Source organism: Podarcis bocagei (genome assembly GCF_964188305.1).
Source record: "Podarcis bocagei genome assembly, chromosome: 11".
Lineage (NCBI taxonomy): Eukaryota > Metazoa > Chordata > Lepidosauria > Squamata > Lacertidae > Podarcis > Podarcis bocagei.
In genome coordinates this window covers 4,803,875-4,828,757 of record NC_138136.1, presented here as the reverse complement: position 1 = coordinate 4,828,757, position 24,883 = coordinate 4,803,875, and the positions used below count along the sequence as shown (strand labels likewise).

The 24,883-nt window shown below is 42.7% G+C and overlaps 1 protein-coding gene across 2 annotated transcripts in view; it reads left to right on the top strand.

Annotated features, from left to right (window-relative positions):
• The window catches only part of LOC308597752 (guanine nucleotide-binding protein G(q) subunit alpha), a 95,594-nt gene that overhangs the window by 26,025 nt on the left and 44,686 nt on the right, over positions 1-24,883 (top strand). For both annotated transcript variants that reach the window (XM_081213839.1, XM_081213840.1), the window contains exon 2: positions 10,554-10,738. In XM_081213839.1, the coding sequence (XP_081069965.1) occupies positions 10,554-10,738 (185 nt within the window). The remainder of the gene's footprint in view (positions 1-10,553; positions 10,739-24,883) is intronic.

Sequence of the window (24,883 nt, the reverse complement as noted above, 5' to 3'; positions counted from 1 at the left end):
AATCATACAAACTAAATGGAAACTGAATTGTGGAAAAAGGCACACTTTGGGGAATAAAGTTATTACTGAAGGTAAGCTGAGCCTTATGAAAGAACCTCTGACAGTGATATGTTGTGCAATTTCAGTGTCCCACCAAGTATTAAATTGAACCTTCCCAAGGGAATAGGAATGACATTTGGTGCTTACCTGAAGTTACTTTACACAGAGCCTGGGAATTATATTAAATCTTCATAGGAAAGATTCTTGTTCTTGCCTTTCATGGTGCTAAGTTTCCCTTCTGGTCAGTTACTGGAGTCTCGCATAGAATAGTGCAACTTGGTCTGATCCAGCACTGCATGCTCAGGATCACACAGCAGTGATTAGTTGTGCTTTAACTGAAGGAAGAAAGTTTTAGCATTTGCTCCTGTTTTACTGATTTGAAACATGTTGGTGGGCCACAAGCAGTAGGTTTTCTATAAAATTTTGAATTGGACTGTTTTATGTGATTTAACCCCTTCCTTTTTTTTGGTTGTGGGGAAATAAGGAATTAGGCTAATTTTATTTGGTTGGAAGGATAGTTGAATTAGGATAATTTGCATTGGAAAACGTTTCATTGTTATTGGAATTTTTTTCTGATGACATTCCTCCCAGTTCATACACACCAGCAAAGTGGATTTGAGCTTCTCTGTTGTATATTTTAACAGGCTTCTGCTGGTCTGACTGAGAATGTCAAACCAATCTCCAGAAAATCTGCATCCTGTTCAGTTTTATGTGACAGTTTTAAGTGCCCCCCAAACAATAAATAGTTCCACTATTTAATGCAAAATTAACTTGCATTGGCCTCTATCTTTGGTTGGGACTGATTTTATTCCATGTTTAGTGGCTTGAGTCCAAACTCTGTGTCCATTTGTATGGCTTTCACTATTAGTGTTAGGAATGCAAGGCCTCACATTTTGTTTCTTAATGCAGAGAGGGGTATTTAATAACATTGTGTACACTAAGACGGAAGCACTGAGGTATCCTTCAAAGGTGTGAAACTCTTTAATTTAGTTGGTTAGTATATTTGCAGCAAACTTCCTTTTTAAAAAATACTTTTATTAAATTCCCCCAAAAAATTACACATAAAATTCCAATACATTCTAAAAAAAAAATTATTTTCTATTTTTGACTTCCCAACCCATTTTCTGTGATGTTTTCCTCACCCCCATCTTTGCTGCATCCTATCTTCTCTCTTCTTTTTATCATAATCAGAGCACAATAGTCTCTAATTATTTCCGTTGCTCATAACTCAACCTGTTTGCGGATTCTTCACGTAATATTTCTTCAAATAGTCTGAAAGGGGCTTCCTTTTAGTAAGAGAATCTTACTAAAGCCGTTAGCTTTGCTGATTCAACATAGTCCATTACTTTGCTTATCCATTCTTCTTTAGTAGGAACTTCTTCATCTTTCCACTTCTAAGCGTAAAGATTCCTAGCTGCTATATATTTTTAGCAAACTTCCAATGTATTCTGAGAAACCTCTGTAGATCCTTGGTGGTCTCCTGTCCAGGCAGTGCTCATTGCCAGACATATTGCATGTTCAGATACACCCATTCCCCACAATTAATGTATGTCAACTTCTATTTTGCTGGTACTGTACTTTATTTGAAGCCAGTCATACGCATTGTCCTACGTACGTTAAGTTGCATTATAAATTGCTTTCCAATAAGAACTGTTAGAGCTTAACTCTACTAGTTCAAGATAATCTGTTGCAGTCCTTTTCCATGTGCTACTTCCATCAGACCTACTAAAATCATCTACAAAGGAGGGGACCTTCTCAGGAATGGCATCTAGTTATGGAATGCCCTCCCTAAAGAGATTCTTTTGGTGCCAACATTGCTAAGGCTTAGGCGAAAATTTTCAGATTTACCCAATCATTTTAATAGATCTTGGTTTTAGTCTGTTTTAAAATTTAGGGAGGTATGAAAATGTTTTAAATAAATAAGGACTCTCTGCACTATTGCTTTTTGTGTCTCAGTTAGACCCAAGTTGGATCCAGAATAGTCATGCTTTGAGTAGCCCTACTGAAATAGTAGGTCTTGCTTACATCAGTGCCATCAACAAATGTCCTTTCCTCTTCTTCATTGTTGTAATTATATTTTGACCAACTTTTACTTCAAATAATAATAATAATAATAATAATAATAATAATAGGGCTTTGGGGGAAGAAATGGATAGGTCATAACAAGTTACGGCTATGTTTAGATCAACTGAAATCAGTAGGGCTTGTCTTAGCATGAATATATTTGGCTCTAACCCTATACATAAATGAAACAAAACATTGACTTTAAAGAAAGTTGTGGCATATGTCACCTGACATGTAATATTCAGATATATGGTTTGCTGCATAATTTTATCCAGTTTTGCATTCGTAATGCACAGTTCGTACTTTGTATTCCTAATTATGAACTTGAACGAGTGAATAAGTTAATCAACAACTCATTTATCTATCATTCATCTTTAAGTATATGAGCCGCAGCCTGCTAGAAACTAATTTCTGATGATCTTTGGACAGAGGCGTAGCTCGGGCTTTTGCCGCCTGGGGCAGTCACTGAGTCACTCTCACTGTTTCTCATCCAGGAGTCTTGCCATGGTCGACTTGCCACGGTCCTCCCCTCCGCTCCAACTGTCCTTCCCTCCCCACCCACCCCCACTTCCCAAGGGGTGGGAAGGAACTCAGTTCCTGTCACCTCAGACTCGACCTCTTCTTCGCTTTACTTAATGCCCCCTCATGTTACTTGTTCCTCTTGCTTCAAACACAAACAGAGCTCAAGCACCTATTCTTGCCAGGCAAGAGAACCCAAAAATAGTGCAAAGCAGGAGCAATAAGGGAGAATATAATCTCTCATACTTGCATGCTGTTTCTGTGGACACCTATAATACTGCTCAAGTACGGTGGATTTAGGTGGTATCATAGGTGCCCCCTCCCTCGCACCTACGACAAGCCCTATCGGGCATTTTCGTGGCCTGCTGTAGGAGTGGGAAAGCCCAGTGGGACTCGTCGCAGGTGTGGGAAGGCCTGGCAAGGCCTAGCCCCTCAAGGTTGGGGGGGGCTTAGCCCCTTCCCAATTTTTTTTTTTGGGGGGGCTGGCTGGCTGAGGTGTCCTCAGCTATAGGGAGTTGGCGCCTATGGGTGGTATGGTCACATGAGGGCTGCCATTTTAAACCTTCCCAAATCTAGGTAAGTACTTCACAAAATTCCACGTTTAAAAAAATCCACAAATTGCATTAGAAGAGATTTTTCTTTGTGTTCTTCTATGTCCCACCAGTTCCTTTTAGCCTGAAAGGTTCTATGCTTAGGCAGGAAGAACCAGTTGCACCAATATAAGATGGGGACACTTGGGTTACCAGCAATACATGATTCAAAGGATCTAAGAAGGCTTAGTAGACCACAACATGAGTCAACAATGTGATGCTACACCAAAAAAAAAAAAAAAAAAAAAGCTAATGCTATTCCAGACTGCATCAACAGAAGTCTAGTTTCTAGATCAAGTACCACTCTATTCTGCCTCGGTCACACCACACCTGGGGTATTGTGTCCCGTTCTGGGCGCCACAATTTAAGAAGGGTGTTGACAAGCTGGAATGCGTGCAAAAGAGGGCAACAAAGATGACCAAGGATCTGGAAAGCAAGCCTTATGAGGAATGGTTGTGTATAACTTTGGCTAAGATACTTTGTTTATAATAACAGGCTACATCCAAGCAAATCCTACTTACGGCAGACCCTTTGAAATTAATGCTTGGATTTTTAATTCATTTCAGTGAGTCTGCTCTGAATAGGATTAGCATCAGAGGCAACCGTGTGTGTGTGTGTGTGTGTGTGGTGTAAATTTACATGGGGGGGGGCAAACTAGGGCTGAGAGCAAATGTAAAAAGGATGGGACAGCTGCATATTCCAGCATTGTAGAGGGTTGAACTAGATTATCCTCATCAGGGTCCCTTCCCACTCTTCAATACTATAATTCTTTGAGAAAGGAAATCCTCTCCCCAAAGGTGTCTTTCCAGGGTGAGGAAGGATTTAAAGCAAGGCCAGAGTTAAGCAGGGAGATGTGGAAAGGTGAGAGGGGGCAGAGAGAGGGAGGAAAGTGAATACAGGAGTGTAAGTACCTTATTTTTCGCTCTATAAGACACGCCAGACCACAAGACGCACCTAGTTTTTGGAGGAGGAAAACAAGAAAAAAAAATATTCTGAATCCCAGAAGCCAGAACAGCAAGAGGGATCGCTGCGCAGTGAAAGCAGCGATCCCTCTTGCTGTTCTGGCTTCTGGGATAGCTTTGCAGCCTGCATTCGCTCCATAAGGCGCACACACATTTCCCCTTACTTTTTAGGAGGGAAAAAGTGAGTCCTATAGAGCAAAAAATACGGTACTTAAGAGCTGCAGAGTGCAGTTGCAGCCAAGAGAGAAGCAGCTACTTGCAGCTCCAGGGCCTGAGCAGGGTTCAGGGGGTGGCACGGGCCCACCCTCTGCCACCAATGGAGAGGGAAGGTGAGGGAGGGGGGAAAGGAAGAGCCGTTCAGCATGGCGCCCCCCCCTCGCTGTGCAGCCCTGGGGCACCTGGGGCGGACCACTCCTCCCCCCTTCCTCCACCAGTGTCTTTGGACCAGGGATTATCCAAGAAACCTTGAAATGTCCGAGATCAAAACAATATGGGCATTTCAAAGCATGCGCAGTATTCCAGGTGCCTCTTTATGACTATTAATATGCCACTGATTTAGATGTATTTTGATGCATATCTGGAACACTAGGGTTGCCTGTGTGCAACTGCTGTTTCCATGAAATCACAAGAATCTATTGTTAAAATGGCAGTGCCTCAAAAATAGTGAAACTTTAATACCATCAGCAAGAATAAAACTCCACCTTGAAATTAGGAGAAAAGAAGAATAGATCAGAAATGAGATTGCCGCCCGGGGTTTTGTGTCGATTTGACATTTTTATTCAGTTGGTTTTTTTTAAAGTTGGCACATGACCATATTTGAAAGGAAGGAAGAAGAGAAAATGCATAATGAAGGGAAGGAAATGTGAAAAATTATTATCGAGGACTTACTTTTACTACAGTTGCTTGGTCATCTGTGGGGCTGTGTGATAAATCGCCATATTGTTGAATACTGGTATTGAAATAACATGGTGATAAGTGCTTCAACAAGGCAATATGCCAGTGAACAAAAGGTGGAGACTTAACAGCTTCCTGGGGGCAGCTCAGCTGAACTTTACAGATAATTTGCAGGCACTGTCTCTCCCTCCTCCCTCCTAACCAATAAGAAAAGTAGATAAGCCCTCACACAAACCAGAAAACTGTTTCAGCTTCACCCCTATCTTGCCACTTAGAGGTCGGCTAATTATGCAGAGCTTGCTAACAATAGACAATCATAGACCCAGCAGCAAAGAATGTAATAAAAAAACCCCTCACACTCATCCCCACTGTCAAAAAAAGAGGGGAAAGAGTTTTTATTTGTATTTTCTGTTGGTGTTTATGTTGTTATGTAAATAGCTTTCCTCCATATTAAAAAGGAAAAGTTTTTATATAAAAAAAATTAAAGGAGACTGTCTTTTTGCTAGCTTGCCCTCCCTCTGATAAAAAAGGAGAGATTGGTGGGATGAGGGCTTTGGGGGAGGCTTCTGTGGGGGGCGGGAATGGAGGGGAGAAGATTTAGCTGGCTGCTTTATGGGAGGTTGGGTACTATGTGAGAATGATGGGGAGGGTGTTTTTCAGTAAGCAGTGCAGGTAAATGCATGTCTACTTGCAAGCAAGCCCTACTAAATTCAATGAGGCTTACTCCCAGGAAAGTAGAAGTAGGTTTAGTTGAACTCAGTGGGGCTTCTGTATGCACAGATTCCGCTTAGACCTCTGAGTGGGGAAGCAGATGCAAATTGACTAGTAAATCACTTAAACTACTCTTAAATTAGTTGAAAATATATTCAATATATTATACGAAAGTTTATTTAATATTTTTATTAAATATACTACTTCCTTACATTTTAAGGCCCTCCACCACCACAGGGAGCCTTGTCAAGGCCCTCTACTCCTGTGGGAAAGCACCCTCCACCACTGCGGGGATGTACGGTGTGATCCTCTGCCACTGTGGGGGGCACGGCAAAGGAAGCGTGGCGCACCTTCTGCCGCCATGGGGAGGTGTGTCAAGGCCCTCTGCTGCTGCAGGGAAGTGCGACTGGACCCTCTGCTGCCACGTGGAGGCCTGGCAAAGCCCTCTGCTGCCGCGTGGGAAGTGTGGTGCATGCTCTTCAGCTGCAGGGAAGTACAGTGGTATTCTCTGCTGCTGTGGGGAAGTGCGGCTAGGCTCTCTTCTGCTGTGGTATGGCAGGACCCCTTGCTGCCACAGGGAGGTGCTGCAAGGCTCTCTGCTGCTGCAGTGAAGTGCGGCGCACTCTCCACCACTGTGGGGAGGCGCAGCAAGGGCTTCTGCTTCTGGGGGAAGTGCTGCACACCCTCTGCCGCCCTGGGGAGGTGCGGCAAGACCCTCTGTATCCTCCTTCACCTCGGGGAGATACGACGGGATCCTCTGTTGCTGTTGGGAGGCCCAGCAAGGTCTTCCACCGCCGCAGATATATATCGTGATATATCGAGATATCGTGATGTTTAGCTGGTGTAATATCGTGATGTTGAAAACCAAATATCACCCAGCTCTAGTCATCTGTATCATCCTGCAAATGTCAAATAGGATTGTATCACACATCAGGTGTAGAAGTGTAATGATATGTTTGTCTGTATGCACCCTAATATTTTTTAAAACAATGATACATACATGGCATATTGGCATACTGACTAAGCCTAGCACGAGCAGATGTGTTCACAAATGCAAATTTCAAGCCATTTGAAATCTCAGAGCCATTTCTTAGAAAATATTTGTGTATTTAGGTAAATGCCAGAGTGCAAGATACATATATAATACATCGAATATTAGACAGACTTGTATTTAAACTTTGCAAATTTACACTTCAAGTAGACATGAACAAGGAAGTACCAAAAAATCAATGCATGTGTATTTTATAAGGATTTCCACATATATCTGATGCACAAACTGTATATGTATTTTATACTCTTTGTCTGTATGCAGAATTCTAAACATATTGTAGAAAACTGCTCATTGACTGACTTCTTGAAATTCCTTCTTGAAGTTAGTTTAGAATCGCTGCTGCAATTGACCACAGGTTGTGATTCATGCTCCCTGTTTTTAAACCTATGCTACTTATAATTTTTGATGCACCTGCTTCTATGTTTTATTAAGTATTGGAAAAATAGCTGAGTGAACTCTTAGGAAATCTGTTTCTTTTGAGGTTATAGCTCTTATAGGCCCCACTTTGCTCATAAACAGAGACACTTTCAGAAGAGACTGATCTCACAATAAAAATATATTGTACCGAAAGCTATTTAGGAATGAGTGCTGCCTCTTCTCTTCCCCTCCCCAAAGTGAAGCACAGATCTCCTTTTCTGTTTTTATTGCACGAATTCCAGGGACCTTATAAATAGGAATTTAGTGTATACTTTTGGGTCATAATCGGCTACAGTGGTACCTCTGGATGCGAACGGGATCCGTTCCAGAGCCCCGTTTGCATCCTGAAGTGAACGCAATCCACGTTTGCGCGTGTGCGGGTCATGATTCGCTGCTTCCGCACATGGGCGTGACGTCATTTTGAGCGTCTGTGCATGCGCGAGCGGCGAAACCTGGAAGTAACACGCTCTGTTACTTCCGGGTCACCGCGGAGCACAACACGAAAATGCTCAACCCAAAGCTACTTCAACCTGAGGTATGACTGTCCATTTTTCAAAAATTGATATTTATTCCTCAGGTGGCTCGCTGATAGGTGTCTTAGCAGGTAACAGATTTGGCTGTAATGTCTTGGTGAGTTACAGGACATATAACAGAGAGCCATATAACTCATTACAGTGGTTCCTCATGTTACGTACTTAATCCGTTCCGGAGGTCCGTTCGTAACTGGAAACCGCTCGTAACATGAGGTGCGTTTTCTCTAATGGCGCCTCCGGCTGCTGCTGCGCCACCGGAGCGCAACTTCCTCTCGCATCCCGGGGCAAAGTTCACAACAAGGGGCATCTACTTCCGGGTTAGTGGAGCACGTAACCCGAAGCATTTGTAAGGGGGACGGTACTTAATACGAGGTATCACTGTACATGTGCCTAGTGACACTCTTCAATTTCCTCCTCCGAAAGACTGCCCCTCTTCCCAGTTCTTCTGTACTGCTAATTATTTTAGAAGCAGAGAAGAATTTCAGAGCTATGCATAACAGAGTGTTATGGGGGGGTTGCTGGATATGAAGCTCATGAGCTTTGTTTTAGGTCACTGATCATTCCTTCTCATTGCAAACTTGGGGAATGAAATGGGTGCACCCCAAAATAAGAATATGCTTTCTATATACTTGGGGATTTCCTTGGTAAAACAGAAGTATAGAAGCTAGTAAACATAAAAGAGCACCCAGAAAGAAGTCACAAAGGTGCAGGTTACTGGTCTTTCCTCTTGCCCTACTGGTATCGGGGAGAGAGACACCCAGAAGTGACCCGAATGGATATTCAGAAGATTATGCTATTAATTAAGAAAAAGAAAAATCTCTTTGTATAAGATCCTCTGCTTATATAACCTTAACAGGAAGTAGCCAGAGTGATTCCTTTCTGCAGCAAGGGGGTTGATATCAAAAGGAACAGTTAGGCAAAGGAAGGAAAGGGGCCTTCCTGTTGAGTCAATATTTGGAAGTTCATATTACCCCTTTAGAGGAAGATGCAGAAAGGATTGTCATCACCTTCTTCCAGGAAGGTGTCATCCCAAAAGGAGCAGGACTTATACCAGTAGATGGGGGGAAGATGATAAAATATTAATTCCAGAAATAAGTGCAGTTCAGAGGAGGGAACAGGATGCCACCACTTATTTGGAGTGAAGCCCATCAATTACTGTGGAGACCCATGCAGCCGAGCTGCCATTTTCTGGTGTACATACCGTACAGCTTTTAGAGAGTCAGAGGAAGTATTTTGAAGAGTTCCAAATTCAGTCACATTCAGGGGTTCCTGCCAATTTTAAAAAAATACAATTCTTTTAAATCTGGCTTGCAAGTTTGTATGTACACATCTTTGTGCGTGCTTTCTCCTCCCATCCCCTCCTCACATTTTGGCTATTATTCCATACGTGGAAACTCAAATATATTATAGTCCTTGTTCCTCAACCTTGGATCCCCAGCAGTTATTGGACTACAATTCCCATCATCCCTGGCCATTGGCAAAACTGGCTGGAAATGATGGGAGTTGTATTCCAAAAGCATCTTCAACCCAGGGTTCAGTTAACACTTATTCTTATAGTGCTAAGTCTCATGTTAAAAACTATACAGGAGGTAAGATTTAACCAGTAACTTCCACATGAAATTTCCCATATGCTAAGCTTTGCACCAGAGACCCTTCTTTGGCTTCCACTTCTATCAGAAATAGGCTGACAGCTACTGAGGAAAGAACCTTCTCAGTCTGTTCACTGGGCTGAGTGGTATAAATCTTAAGACCTATTTATTCACTCAGATATTCAATTTATTTTTTTATCTGCTGATTTTTTTGTTTTTGTTTTTTGTGTTGGGATTGTATGATGTTCTGCTGTTTCTTTTTTAAGCAAATGTTTGATAATGATTTTTTTTAAAAAAAATTGTTGCACTTCTTTGAAAACCCCAGAATGATGTCAGGATCTGGAAGTTCAAGAGTCTCATCCTTCCTAATTCTTGAAGTTGTCCAGTATTTTATAAAATAGAAACTTTGCATCTTTTCTCAGCTTTCAGGGGAATACTGTGCCACATACAATGTGCGTGTTTGTCGTGGAGGAAATGCAAAGCTTCATAAGTGACCTTATTTTCTAAATAATTCAGGAATTTCAATTTAGCAAAACTTCAAAACCAAATTCGAGAAGTTTGAAAATTGCTAGGAGAGGATAATGAATATAATATAGTTTTTAAATGATTTTGGACCTGAAACTGGGTTTCATAAGTAAGTACCGTGTCATAGCTGGTGTAGCTAATTGCTTGAATATTGATGGATGGTAATGTTGCCCAATGGCAAGGAAATATATTTGTAGAACTAGTTCTTACATTGTGTGTAAAAGTGTTTAATCATAAGTTTATTGTGTCTATGCATTTTCAAGCAGTGATTGAGGAATAACAATAACAACAACAGTGCTAGAGTTGAATTAATACATGAACCCAAAACGGTTGTACAGTGGTACCTCGGGTTAAGAACTTAATTCGTTCTGGAGGTCCATTCTTAACCTGAAACTGTTCTTAACCTGAAGACCACTTTAGCTAATGGGGCCTCCTGCTGCCGCTGCGCCAGCAGAGCACGATTTCTGTTCTCATCCTGAAGCAAAGTTCTTAACCCGAGGTACTATTTCTGGGTTAGCGGAGTCTGTAACCTGAAGCCTCTGTAACCCCAGGCACTACTGTAATAGGGAATAAAGTTTGCTTTAACTGGAGAAATGAAGTTGTGCGACTGCTGCATTTTCTTCAGTCTAATGATGCATCTGTATTTGATTATTTTTCAGGTACAGGAGAAAGTGGCAAGAGCACATTTATCAAACAGATGAGAATCATCCATGGTTCTGGATACTCTGATGAGGACAAAAGGGGCTTCACAAAGCTTGTGTATCAGAATATATTCACAGCAATGCAGTCTATGATCAGAGCTATGGATACACTCAGAATCCCATACAGCTATGAACATAATAAGGTAAGCTGTCAGTTTTAAATATGCATCAGAACTTTTTTCAGCTTTACTTCTGGAATCACATCAGATGGCTTTGACTTTGTGGATCTGCTTTAGCCGTTTCTGGAGAGGGAAAAGAGTGCCATTTTTAAAGACAGCACACCAGAAAACTACTCAGCACTGGTATTTCTCCACTTTGTCACAGAAGGTGGTAGAAAGGTATCTACAGCTGATATCCAGTATAGGTAGAGATGACTACTGTGGATGTGTTTTACCCGACCTGTTCCTAGTTTAACTTTAACAGGTGATAAACCTACTTGTGCTGAACCACCACCACATTAAAAGTAGGGACTATGACAAGTATTCCTCTCTCCTAATTGAAAACTAGCAAATTAGCGACTAGGGTTCTAGCCTAGTTCTCACTGATATGCTTGTTGTTCTGTGTGGAAGGAATATCTTTGCATGGAAGAATTTTCAGTGCTGTGAGCTCACTGTTACCTGAACTGGTATAGTCAAACACAGAAATGGCCCTTCAAAGTGCAGCCATTCTTGGTGTTGTGATGTAAGAACATGATGTTGCCTGTTCTGCCTTTCCTGAGCCATGGATGGATCCTGCTTTTGTGCGGAGTGTGCTCATTGATAACTTAACTTGGGTTGATGTAAAGCTGGACATAGAAATTGAGTGGAATAGTTGCATGGAGGGAAAACTTTGACTTGATTGTATTTATGCACCTTGAAATTATGCAGCCTCTTTAACCTTGGGCCCCCAGATGTTGTTGGACTACAACTCCTGTCAGCTCCAGCTGTGCTAGGGTACACTTGGAAATGTGTTTTTGTATGATTTATAGTGCACACCGGAGACTTGCAGACGTGAACCTTCCCCCCTTGGTTCACAGCACAATATTTATACTTTAAAAAACTTCCGCAGCATTTTTTTCTGAGAGAGGTAGTAGAATCCTAATGTCAAAAGGTACTGGAACTTTGTGTGCATATAATAGATAGGAAATTAATTTCTCTCATCCATGTGGAAAGGTCTGAATTTGCTAACCAGTTTTGTGCAAGAATTAATGTGACTGACATTGATATGATGGTATCACAACCCTTAGGACACGTTCAGGTATCTATAGAGTTTTTTATTACATCAAAATGAAATGTGGGAGAAAAATCCAATAAGAACATATGGTTTTTGTCCAATTATCAATTTATTGAAGTTAAATGGTTATCATTTAAATTCAGGTGTCTGTTATTATACAGTTCACAAGGATTATGTAAAACTTTAAAAATCAGTACTTTTGTGATTATAGTCAGTACTGTTAAGAGCCCACTATATATATTTTTTGTGCACTTGTATTTTCAAATATTTCAGTTTATTTTGTACTAGAGGACATCTAGTAGGGGACGCGGGTGGCGCTGTGGTCTAAACCACTGAGCCTCTTGGACTTGCCAATCAGAAGGTCGGAAGTTTGAATCCCTGCGACGGGGTGAGCTCCTGTTGCTCAGTCCCAGCTGCTGCCAACCTAGCAGTTTGAAAATATGCCAAAAAGTGCAAGTAGATAAATAGGTATCGCTCTGGCGGGAAGGCAAATGGTGTTTCCTTGTGCTGCTCTGGTTTCGCCAGAAGCAGCTTAGTCATGCTGGCCACATGACCCAGGAAAACAGTCTGCGGACAAATGCCGGCTCCCTCGGCCTCTAAAGCAAGATGAGCACTGCAACCCCAGAGTCGTCTGCGATTGGACTTAACTGTCGGGGGTTCTTTACCTTTACCTTTTTAGAGGACATCTGGTTATTCAACACACCAGTCTTGGGGTAGGTAAGGGACAGTTGAACTATTTTCATGGCTGTGTGATTTGAGCAAGTAAAAAATAATCAGAAAAAACCATAACGTTCTCCTGCTATCAAACTAAAAAAAATATACTAGTGAGGTGATGCTTCTGGACAAAAGCAAGAACACAGCTGTGTGGGTGTGGTTATGATACTTGGAATTACAATGCTCTGCCATCGCTGGCTTTAGTGGAACTATGAGTCAGTGAACACATTTGCCATGTGGAACTCAGTTTAAATCCTTTGTCTTGGGTGCCTATGGGGCTGTCTCAGACATGTTATGCTCATGTGGATGTCCAATTTGTATGAACCAGCTTCTCTAAAAAGTGTCACCACTCTCACGGAATTTGTGGGAAGTATGTGTACAGTACTGATATGGAGGCATCAATTCACACAAATGCTGCCTTGGTGCAGGCATGACCAGTCTGTCCAGCCCACTCATAGACCCTGCTCCTGAGGTCATCTGAGGATGTGTGAACTGGACTTTCCATACCACCTTAAGTTCTGAATTCCGATACTTTTTGTCTGTAGAATGATAACCATGAAGAAAGCTGTTAGGGTCTCCTGTGACCACATTAATCAAAAACAGGACCTGAATTCACCAGGAAATGTGCTTTTGCTAAATATGTTCCAGGTGATATAAAAATGTAAATTTTACACAAAAAGTTGACTGAACATCCTACTCTATTGGATAAGCAGAGGCAAAGTTATCTTAAAACCATTTCCTTTCTGCATCCATGTTTCTGAGTCTCCTGGAAAATACAGGAAAGGCACTACCTAATCGCTTGAATCTCATATCAGGAAATTCTATCCATGCAGAGTTTCGTTTTTGCTTTTAAAGCAGCAGGGTATTTTTAGTAAGCCACTTTGTTTTTCTCATCAGTTTCAAAAAATCTACGCTCCTTTTTAAAGATTCTGCCAGGCTTCAAAAAGTGGCTTGGATTATTGAACATTTTCAATAAAACCAGGAATGTATTGGTGTCGTCTTAAATTAAATGTAAGCTTTAATTACTATAATAAATACACCCTTCCATTAATTGCAGCTTACAACTAGAACTCCTAAGTATGTTGTTGCTGTGGCTACTTTATTTTAAAAGTAAAGTTTTCATGAGTCATATTTGCAGCAGAGTCCTATGTATGCTTCCTCTGCAGTAAGTCTTGCTGCGTTCCATGGGGTTTTCTCCCGAGTAAGTAGATTTAGGATTGCAACCTTAGGGTTGCAACCAACATTAGTCATTCTTAGAATACACCCATTGGATTAATCCAGTGCTTGTTTAAAGTGAAGTGTGAATCAAGCTTGTGTTTGTATGAGGAAGGAATAGGAAACCTGTGGTCCTCCAGATGTTGCTGTATTCCAGCTCCTTTCCGCCGTGCAGCCAGTATCAGAAATGGTCAGGAATGGACCACAGGTTCATTATCCCTGATGAAGAAAGAGGTAGAATGTGACTAGTTAACTAAGGGGTGTCTAACCTTTGGCTCTTGAGATGTTGCTGGACTACATCCCTGACTATTGTCCATGTTGGTTGGGGCTGACAGAATGTAAAGTCCAACACCTGGAGCACCATGGATTAGCCTCCCCTGAGTTAACTGAACACTGCTATTGGTGTTTGTGTGATGTTGGGAGAGCTTAGTGATACATGCCTTTTAGTGGGAAGATGTGACTGTTCTGATCTGCTTCGTAATCCTCATTACCAGAGGCTAAACAGAGTCTGATGTGATATTGAAAACAGTAAAGGGGAAAGATCTGTAGCATTGCTTAAATCTGGGTCTTAATGAAGCGTACAGCTACTTTTGCCTTCTCACAGACAGCCACAGTCCCCAGTGTGTTGCCTCATAGTACTTGTTCGATGTACTCGTGTTATTTCTCTTGGGACTGGAAATGGCTTATTTTATGGACATCTTCATGATCTTATGAGATGTTTGTTCATAAATGGATAAGGATGGAGCCAGAATTCTGCAAAAGCAGTAGTTTGGTTTCCATGTGTGATCAGGAATCTATTCCTGATCATGGTGATGCATGATCACTGCACTTCACAAAAAATGGTGTATGTGTCCCTTATGTTATGCCAGGTGGAAGAAGGAGGATGGTTTTTAGCTAAATAGACCAATCAGTGCAATAACTGAAAGCACACCTTTAGGGGGTATTGCTCTCAGCATTGATTAGCTGATAAGTCCCGGGAGGGAGTCCCATTTAAGTTGTCGTCTGACACCAGTAATTAATAGGCAGCACTGCCTTTCTGGACAGGAAGAGCTTAGGATCCCTTCTGCCAGCGGGAGAGGGGACAACTGTTTTTGAACAAATTATATCACAAGCTCTTCCATTTTTAACAAAAGTGTAGTTCAGATTTGGACTAGGCTCCTTGAAGTTTATATACTGGGTATTTTCACTTTGCTGCTTTTCAAGTGGTACATTAATTTTGCTGCACTCTCTGTTTCTGGTTTAAGTTAGGCATGTTCACTTGGAGAAATACGGTAGCAGAAATTATACAAGACTCCTTCAAGGTCCACTTGGAACAGGAGCCTGTGGAATACTAAATAAGCCTTTTAACAGCTTTTCACACCTGCAGGGCTCATTTTCTAATCTCTCAGTCTGCACCCTAGACAGCTCATAGCTATGCAGAAGCAAAGCTGGTTTCCAGACCACCTTGTGCAGTTTCTTTAATAATAGGTCCTTTGACAAAGAAAACAAAATAGAAACACAATTTTTGTGCATACATCTTAAGGAAATATGTCTCGATAACCTACCATTTAGGGAATGGAAGTATGTGCAAGCCACCACAAGGCTAGTAACTTGTAGAAGCAGTAGGTGTTTTGATGCCTAAAATATTCAGGGCTCTGTCCTCTGCCACACAGGTGCCTCCTCTTATCTAAACCTTTCATCAAGAAAACATGGGCTCCCTTTTCAGAAAATGTATGCAGCTATATCCCTATAAATCTAATCAATTTTCATGTATGTAATTCAAACTTTGAAAATGTTCTGTGATAGAGAAGCCATTAGTCAGTTAACTTGCATATAATTATTTAAATATGTGCAAACGGAAAGAATTATTTCAAACGGTATTGAAGCAAAGCTAGTTTTATAGAGGATGCTTGTTTGGCCATCATCCCTCTCTAGTCTACAAGATTCTTCCCCATGTTTGCAAGCCATTGTCAAATAAATGATTCTCAGAAGTTTCAGCTAATCAATGAAATGTTCCTCTTTTTAATTACACAGTTTTGTGTCCTTTAAAATTATTGGTTGCACTAAGACATCCACTATATATTAAATAAAATAACTTCAAGGAAATCAGGATGGCGGTATGATTAAAGACACTTCTAACAATGATGTGAATTAAGTAGCCTATTAAATAAAGAAATCAGTTCTGTTTGTTCATGCAGTGAAAAGAAACTTCAAAGAATTTTAATTGTAGGATCACTGCCAGTAAGGGTCGATTGACAGCTGATTTTGACTAAATAGTTTCATGTGTACACACTCTCATACATGTGCTTTGGAATTAGTTTTGTCAAGGAAAAGCCTCCTGTTAGTTGGCAAATGAAATAGTTATTGAATGAGAAGCTCATTGGAAATTAAGGAGCTGACAGTTCCGCTTGTGTGATAACTGTTTCTGTCCTGTCCACAGTATGGTTTAAATTATAATCAGCAAATGCAACATTGACTGTCTCTTGAAGCAATATTGTTTCCCTCCATCCAGAGGCTTCTTAAATAAGTCATTATAAGAAAGCAAAAAGCTTTGCCATATTTGTGTTTTCTTCTGTCCCTTCCCAGAAATAATAGGATATGCATAGCCTAGTTTGCTCCTTGTATTCAGCCAAATTTAGACGCACATCCTCTTGCAGTCTTCCTGTAGAGCTTCCTATTTTACTTGAACATTGATGATACTGTGTGATTCAGCAATGTGTGTGGTGGCTTGCCCATTAGACAACAGATAAAGCTAAAACAACAGTGTTTATAAGGGTCCTTTACTGAAACCAATTTGTTTCATACTATTTAGACTAAATAACCCAGTATGTATAAACCATACATATCACAGGATATGTATGACTTTAATCAAGTTGTGTGTGTGGCTGTGTGTGTGTGTGTGGGGGGGGTTCTGCCTCTTCGCAAACTGTAAAGAAACAGTGTTTAGAATATACCTCAGTCAGTCATGCAACCTGCTATTTTGGAGGAATGTTGTTGGCTTTCAGCACTGCCTTCAAGAAGAAAAGAGACCTTGCTTATCACTCTTGTTGAAGTTCTGTGGATAATTTTGTCCGTCTGATTTGTGTACTGTTACAGTTCCTTGACCAGGTGCCTGCACTAGGGAGATGCCACTCCATGTTTGCTGGCTGGCCCCCATTTTATCATCTGGGTTAGCGGAAGATGTGTGGTAACAGGCTACTGGACTAGATAGTTGGTGTGATCCAGCAGAACTCTTCACTTGTTCTTCTGCTTCATGTTTAGGTAAAAGATCGTAGCTCAATGGTAGAACACATGCTTTGCATGCAGAAGGCCCCGGGTTCAATCTCTGGCCTCTCCAGGTAGGGCTGGAATAGACCCTTGTCTGAAAACTGGAGCCGCTGCTGGTCAGTGTAGACAGTACAGAGACCGATGGTCCTTTGGGTCTTACTCAGTGCAAGGCAGCTTCCTCTGTCTGTTGTACTTCTTATTCATATTCAGCATAATACATAAATGGGATTTGTCAAACATTCCGTAAAGTATGAAGGTAAAAATTAAATGTAAGGAGAGTTCATGTGCTAAGAAAATACTAGGAGATCCGGATAATCCTGTGAGTACAGAATGAGGTATTCTTTCTGCAAGTGCATGTTCCCAATACCATGCTTACTTGGATAACTCAAATGCATTGAGGAGAGTCATCAAGGGGAATGTTGGGTAAAGGGGTACTTCATCTTTCTCCCATGGCCACATGCTCTCCTCTCAGCCCCCCACCCCACCCAGCTGAGAAAAAATAAACGGGGGGGAGGGGCTTGTAAGTGTCATTTGCAGAGGAGAATCAGCAAGTGGTCACAAGATTAAGTGTAATTTGACCACATTGTCAGGAAAATATATGGTTGCCTATCCCATATTTCCTTCATTGTGTCTAGTTCTACTTGAGTCTGCTGCCTAGCAGTATTGTTGTAAGGTAAAAGGTAAAGGTACCCCTGCCCGTACGGGCCAGTCGTGACTGACTCTAGGGTTGCGCGCTCATCTCGCTCAAGAGGCCAGGAGCCGGCGCCATCCGAAGACACTTCCAGGTCACGTGGCCAGTGTGACGAAGCTGCATCTGGCGAGCCAGCACCAGCGCAGCACACAGAAATGCCATTTACCTTCCCGCTATAAAGCGGTACCTATTTATCTACTTGCACTTAGGGGTGCCTTTGAACTGCTAGGTGGGCAGGAGCTGGGACCAAATGACGGGAGCTCACCCCGCCGCGGGGATTCGAACCGCTGACCTTACGATCAGCAAGTCATAGGCACTGAGGTTTTACCCACAGCGCCACCCGCGTCCCTAGTATTGTTGTAGGTCATGCTAATTCTAGTCCAATACTGAACCTCCAGAATACTCATTTAGACATTTGTAGGTCAGGTGTAAAGAGGATATCAAATGGGATGGGGAAATCTGGATATAGTTAAGTCATAAAATTCAATTTAAACAGTCTTATGCTGAAAACAGGCCATATCTAGTGAAGCTTCTTTGATCTTACTTGTACATACAAAATCTTTTTTTTTCCTTATTAAATTTGTCTAATAGGATGTAATTATTACTCAGCAAGATGCTGCAGTAAACTCTTTGCATTGTGAGTGTCTTCTTTCTTCATTTCCGATTAGTAGTCATTGCTAAGCCTTTGGAAATCAGGTAGATCACTCTTTCTCATCTTCATCTGTCCTGTCTCACTATTGATCTGCAACAATTTTGTTTGTTTGTCCAGGGAAGTAAAATGATTTCTTTCCCAAATAAGAAATAGACGTGAAAATGCAAGTGTTGTAGCAAGCTAACAGTTTTTGAAACCTGTACCACTGTAACGAATGGAATAGGATATGAAAGACAAATTTGTACCGTCTAGGATCCTCAGGGTGCCTGACTTACAGCCACGGGGTTCTTTCCTTATGAAAGCAGACTCCCAGTCTCCAACAGTATGTATACAGTTGGGTCGTTTATAGATACACAGGAGGCTGCCTTATACTAACCTAATTTGCAGTAAACTGAACTGAGCTAAGACACAGTTAGTAGTAAGTGAAGAGAGACAGTAACCAGGAGTCTTGAGTTCAAACCTTGGCTTGGCTCAGCACAATGCAGCAGTAATAAGGACTGGGGAAGAGTGAAGGAGCTGTGAATTCCACTCTGGGAGCCCACACATTTGTGTGGCTTTGCAAATTCATAGCTTAGCTCACAGTGCGGTGTGTCCATCTACCTCAGTACTGTCTGCACTGACTGGCAGTGGCTCTCCAGGTTCTTTCCCCAGTCCTACCTGGAGATGCTGGGAATTGAAGCTGGAACCTTCTGTTTGCAAAATGTGTTCAATAAGCTTTGGCCCCTTCACCCCTGAGAATGAAGATGAGGTAGGTATTGGCCATTTCTTGCAGATATATGTGGTCTGTGATAGTACAAAACTACATGTTGCCTCTCCAGGTTACATGTTAAAATAGATCTTGCTGTAAACAAACAAATGAACCAAAATAACAGTAGTAATTCACAAATAAGAATAACATTCCTGAGCAGAAAGACTGAACAGTTCTTTTCTCCTGACCTGCATTTTTCTATATTAACTTGAAGATGTAGTGAAAGAGTCCTCAATTTTTCCTGGAAAGATTAGCTTTAGGGAAATAATGCTATATCACATTCTCTTTTCAGCAAATACACCTTTGAACAGTGCATGACCTAAGCATAACTTTTAGTTTCTTCACAACAATAGCCCCTGTGAAAACAGGCAGAATCAACTCTCTTAGAGACAATAAGAGTTTGTGTGTTTGTCAAAAACTCCAGCTTTTCTGACAGGCTTGTACTAGCTTTTAGGTCAGACAGGACAGCCAAGTTAAGAGATCTCACAGGCCTTTACTGTCAAATATAATATGAATATACAGTGGTACCTCTGGATGCGAATGGGATCCGTTCCGGAGCCCCGTTCGCATCCAGAAACGAAGGCAACCCGTGTCTGTGCGTCTGCACATGCGCGGGTCGCGATTTGCCACTTCTGCGCATGCGCGTGACATCATTTTTGACTGTCTGCACATGTGCAAGCGACGAAACCCGGAAGTAGCGTGCTCCGTTACTTCCGGGTTGCCGCAGCGCGCAACCCGAAAATACTTATCTCGAAGCTACTTCAACCCGAGGTATGACTGTATGGCAAAGGGATATAAATTTAGATCCACACACAACAGGCATTTGCCAAGTTAAGCAAGAAATAACTTGAGAGTTTGGAAAGTAGCTCCTGTTCCCTGATACAGTAATTTATACCTCTATAAAATGAGAGACAGGTGGAAATACTTTATACCTATTATTCTTATCTGTATGCGATAACTATTGCATATGTCCAGCCAAAATAAAGCAATTTAAAACAGTTCCATTTTGTTGGTATCCATCTGTCTCGAAAGACAATGGAGTGTGCCTCTGGGTTCAAAGTCAAATTGCTGGAGATTCACAGCGCCAACCTGTAGCTGTGGAGACTGGTACCGAAGTGACCTCTCAGGGGCGCAAGCCTGGACATTGTGTATGGAGGTCCTGGGCTGCTCAGAAGACCCCCTGCCCTCTGCCTTGTTGATATAGCTCAAAGGAAACCAGAGCATACATTTGGCACCAGCTTGGCTGCAGGAGTTGCCAGAAGGAGGTACACACGATGCCATCCAACCATCTTAGGGACTCTATTTTGGATTTGTGCTGGGTTCTGAGCATTTGAGACCAATTGGCTACCCTCACCTGATTTAGTCAGCGGCTGCCAGCCAGTCAAAACCATTTCCCGAGGTGTGGCCACTGTTGCATGATGACAGCTTCTAGGATCCACAGGTGAGAGCTGAGTGCAGGGTGGGGACCAAAGTATATCTGTCCCCCACCAGAGATACTAACATCCCACTAACACCCCAAGCTCCCCATAAAGGTAAAGGGACCCCTGACCATTAGGTCCAGTCGTGGCTGACTCGGGTTGCGGCGCTCATCTTGCTTTATTGGCCGAGGGAGCCGGCGTACAGCTTCCGGGTCATGTGGCCAGCATGACTAAGCCGCTTCTGGCGAACCAGAGCAGTGCACGGAAACTTCATTTACCTTCCCACCGGAGTGGTACCTATTTATCTACTTGCACTTTGACGTGCTTTCGAACTGCTAGGTTGGCAGGAGCAGGGACTGAGCAACAGGAGCTCACCCCGTCGCGGGGTTCGAACCGCCGACCTTCTGAACGGCAAGCCCTAGGCTCTGTGGTTTAACCCACAGCGCCACCCGCGTCCCTAAGCTCCCCATAGGTACCATTAATTTTAGTGATTTGACTATATGCTTTGGGATCATGCAGAATCTCACTAGGAGGGAGGCTACAGCTGCACTGCTTTTCTTTTACCTACACTAGAGCTGCAGTGACGGAAATAAGTGAGCTGGAATTTGCAAATGAGAATGATAGAAGTGCATTTTCACTTTCACTTTTCTGTGCTTGGTTGCAGATGGGGCTGGGTGACATCTGGTTTTAGTGATATATCACCAGCTAAACACTGTGATATATTGATATGTCACGATATCTGAAATAAGGAAGGAACGATGCAGAAGCGAACAGGACAATGTCCTATATGTGCTTGGAAGCATGTTTCTGTATGTGTGTCCCACCAAATAGCTGATTGCTGCTATTGCTGTTGTTTTGTCAGTGCTATTGCATGTGCAGCTCAATTGGGGTCAGTGTTTTTTCTTTCCTTTTCTCTACACCTCCCAACACCCTTGTTCTCTTTTTATGTAAGGTCTCCTAGAATCTTGATGAGCTCTATTCTTTATAAGGAAACAAAAAGGTAGTGTTTTAAACTGAAGTTATCCAACACAGCCTAGACTGCAGGAACTTAAAATAGGAACCCTCCCCTTTTCCTCTCCTCGCCTTCTTTGAATGTAATGCAAGGAACAGCTGAAGAACTTCTATCACACACAGTGGATTGAAATTATTAAAAATGCATGTATAAATTCCTCCAACATTGTGAAGAGCACACGCCTAATACCAGTTCCCGTTGACACACATGAAGAATGTTGTTCCTCCAGATTTGTAAGGCTGTCAACCTTGTTGTGTTATGTGACTCGGCTAAATTCAGACCACAAGCCCTCCTTGTATGGTTGTACCAGGGCAGGGTCTGAAGAACTAGCACAGTCAGCTTCTCACAGAGGAATTAAGTAGCTCAAGAATAAATTAAGATATCTGTTTTTATCATTATCCCACACAATCCAATTCACGCTGAACTATGAATTCTCCCCTCCCCTTCAATTTCTCTTTCAAAATACTAGGAAATGGACAGTGGCTTATTTAGATGTCCCTAATGTAGGGTTACCATAAGTCTCTTTCCCCCTGGACATGCCTGAGACTTCATGGGTGAAATCACCATCTGGGGGGAATTTTTTAAAAATTGCCAAAATGTTTGTTTTTTTGGTGGGGGAGGGACAAAAGGAGCATGCGTGCTCTGCCCAGAGTGCCGGATGTAGGAGGCTCGGAGAAAGAGAGAGCTGGCGGGCAAGTGAGGTGGGGAGAGAAGGAGGGTGGCTGGGCTGCTTCTGGTGATGTGAGGGGATTGTGTGGCAAAGGGGGAATCGGCATCACAAAGCCTATGCTCCGCTTTGCGATGCTGTACGGGGTTGCCAGGATGGTTGAGGAGGACGCAGCGGGCATGCCCCCCTGCCCTGTTGCTCCTCCTCACACTCTGCCAAAGCGGAAGGGGGTACTTAAGGGACTAGTCCATCAAAAGGGGGAGGGGAATTAAAGTTTTGTTCGTTACCACATTATGTGTTTTTGTTTTTATACTGCAGGCCACCCTGTGATCCTCTTGGGAAAGCTGGTATAGAAATTCAAATAAATAAATAATAAATTGAAGTGAGGGGAAAGCAGGAATCCAGCTTTCCCTTCGAGGAAGATTTGGTCTGGATTCTCTCACTCTGAGCTGCTCCTTCCCTGAGGAGGCCTGAGGGACTTGGTGTCTTGGCACCAGAAGGCAAGAAGCGAGGTGAGCCGTACCCTCGGCAGTGCCTCTTCCTCTCGCCTTGCCTCCCCGACTGGGGGGCAGGAGGCAGGCTGGCCAGCGTGCGGTGGATCTCGGGGCTTAGGCCACTATGGTGGAGAGAGAACCCCCTGGGGGCATCTGTATGAGTTTGAGGGAGAGGTGTGCTGTGCTTCCTCGGCTGGCTGCGGGCTTGCAGCTGCTTATAAATCTCAACTTAGCCTGGAGGAAGCACGGTGCGCAGGAAGGTTGGACAGCCATCTGTCATGGCGGCTTTGGTTGAGATTCCTGCATTGCAGGGGATGCCAGGGTGGACTAGGTGACCCTGGGGATACCTTCCAGCTTGACAAGGCTATGATTATATGAAGCTGACCAGTGGTTCCTCCAGCTCAGTATTGTCTACACTAACATACAGCAGCTCTCCAGGGTCTCTTCCATCCCTGCCTGGATGTGCCATTGGGGATTGAACCCTGGAATCTTCCTGCATGCAAGGCAGATGCTCTAACCACTGAGCTGCAAGCACATGGCTCACAAGTGTTAATTGCACCACTTCCCACACTTAAGGCCGACCAGGAGGGCAGGAAAGTTGTAGTAAGAATGTTAATCTGATTTTTGTTTTATTTCCTTGCACACAGATGCACACAAACACACACAGAACTTGGAAGGAACTGAACGCATGCATGTACTGAAGTTCTCACCCTGGGCCAGCAGGGGGGATACTGTAGATAGTTATGCAAATAAGGGATCGAAAGTGATGTTCAGTGATTGGATAGTTTTAGAGAATTGTTACAGTTATGTTGTACTGGAGTTCTATATAAGCAGGCTGACTGAACCCTTCAGTTCAGTTCTGTTCTGGTCTGGCCTGTGAATAAACAAGAGCTGTTTGAAGAATCGCTGTGTCGTCTGATATGTTCACCCACAACTTAACACAATTTGGTTGGTTGCTGTGTGTCTAGCACTTTATGCAGAAAGTAAGAATGGAATTTTAGGACGTTTCATATACCACCCTCATTTTCCAGTCCTAGTAGCTTTATGTTTCAAATGGCTTCAGGAAGAATTAACTTGAAACTTTCAGTTATTGAAAGAGCGCTTTCACTGTTTGCTATATGCCAAGCGTTACTCCCTGCCCCAAATGTGCTACACTTCACAAAGTTGAGTGTCATCCCTGCAAAGGGGGCACATGTTATTTATTATGGTGTGCTGTAGTGGTTAAAATTTGTGTATCGAAGTTTGTAATGTCTGATGTTTTATCATGCTTCTAATATTCTGTTGGGAGCCGCGCAGAGTAACTGGGGAAATCCAGCCAGATGAGTAGGATATAAATAATAAAATTTATTATTATTGTCCTGGGATCTGGAAGAAATCCTCACTCAGCCATGAAGCTAATCGATAGACTTTCATACCACTTTGTGAGGCTGTTCCGCTTTGTCTTGCCCCAGGTGGTTGTGAGGTAGGTATATATATCTTAAATTGGTGACACTCAGACCCATTAATTCTGCAGAAGAAAAAGAAGCTTTGAGACTCCGTAGTGTAGTGATAAAGCGGGATATCAAATCCAAACTCTTCTTCTTATAATGCCAAACGCTATCCTACGTTCTCATGGCAAGATATAAACTCATTCCTTATTGGCCCCATTTCACCAAAATCATCACACATGTACTGCCATTGGCAGACTGGGAGTTCAAATCAGATGGTGTAGCATTTAGACACGTTGCTCGGTCCCTGCTCCTGCCAACCTAGCAGTTCAAAAGCATGTCAAAGTGCAAGTAGATAAATAGGTACCTCTCCGGTGGGAAGGTAAACAGCGTTTCCGTGCGCTGCTCTGGTTCGCCAGAAGCAGCTTAGTCATGCTGGCCACATGACCCGGAAGCTGTACGCCGGCTCCCTCGGCCAATAAAGCAAGATGAGTGCCGCAACCCGAGTCGGCCACGACTGGACCTAATGGTCAGGGGTCCCTTAACCTTTACCTTTATGTCTCGACATCTCCCCATTTAGAAATCAAACCACTGAAAGCAGTACAATATATTGTGTATAACCCTCAAAAGGGGTGAACCAGAGGGTGAGGAAATCGCTTTCGACAGCAGTTCACTGCAGTTTTGTTTGCTGCTTGATGCTGCTAAAATTCTTCCCCACACAGAATATCCTCCTTCAGGGACATGTAAATTGGATTGTTGGGCACTTTTAGTTCTCTGATAGGGAATGTTCAG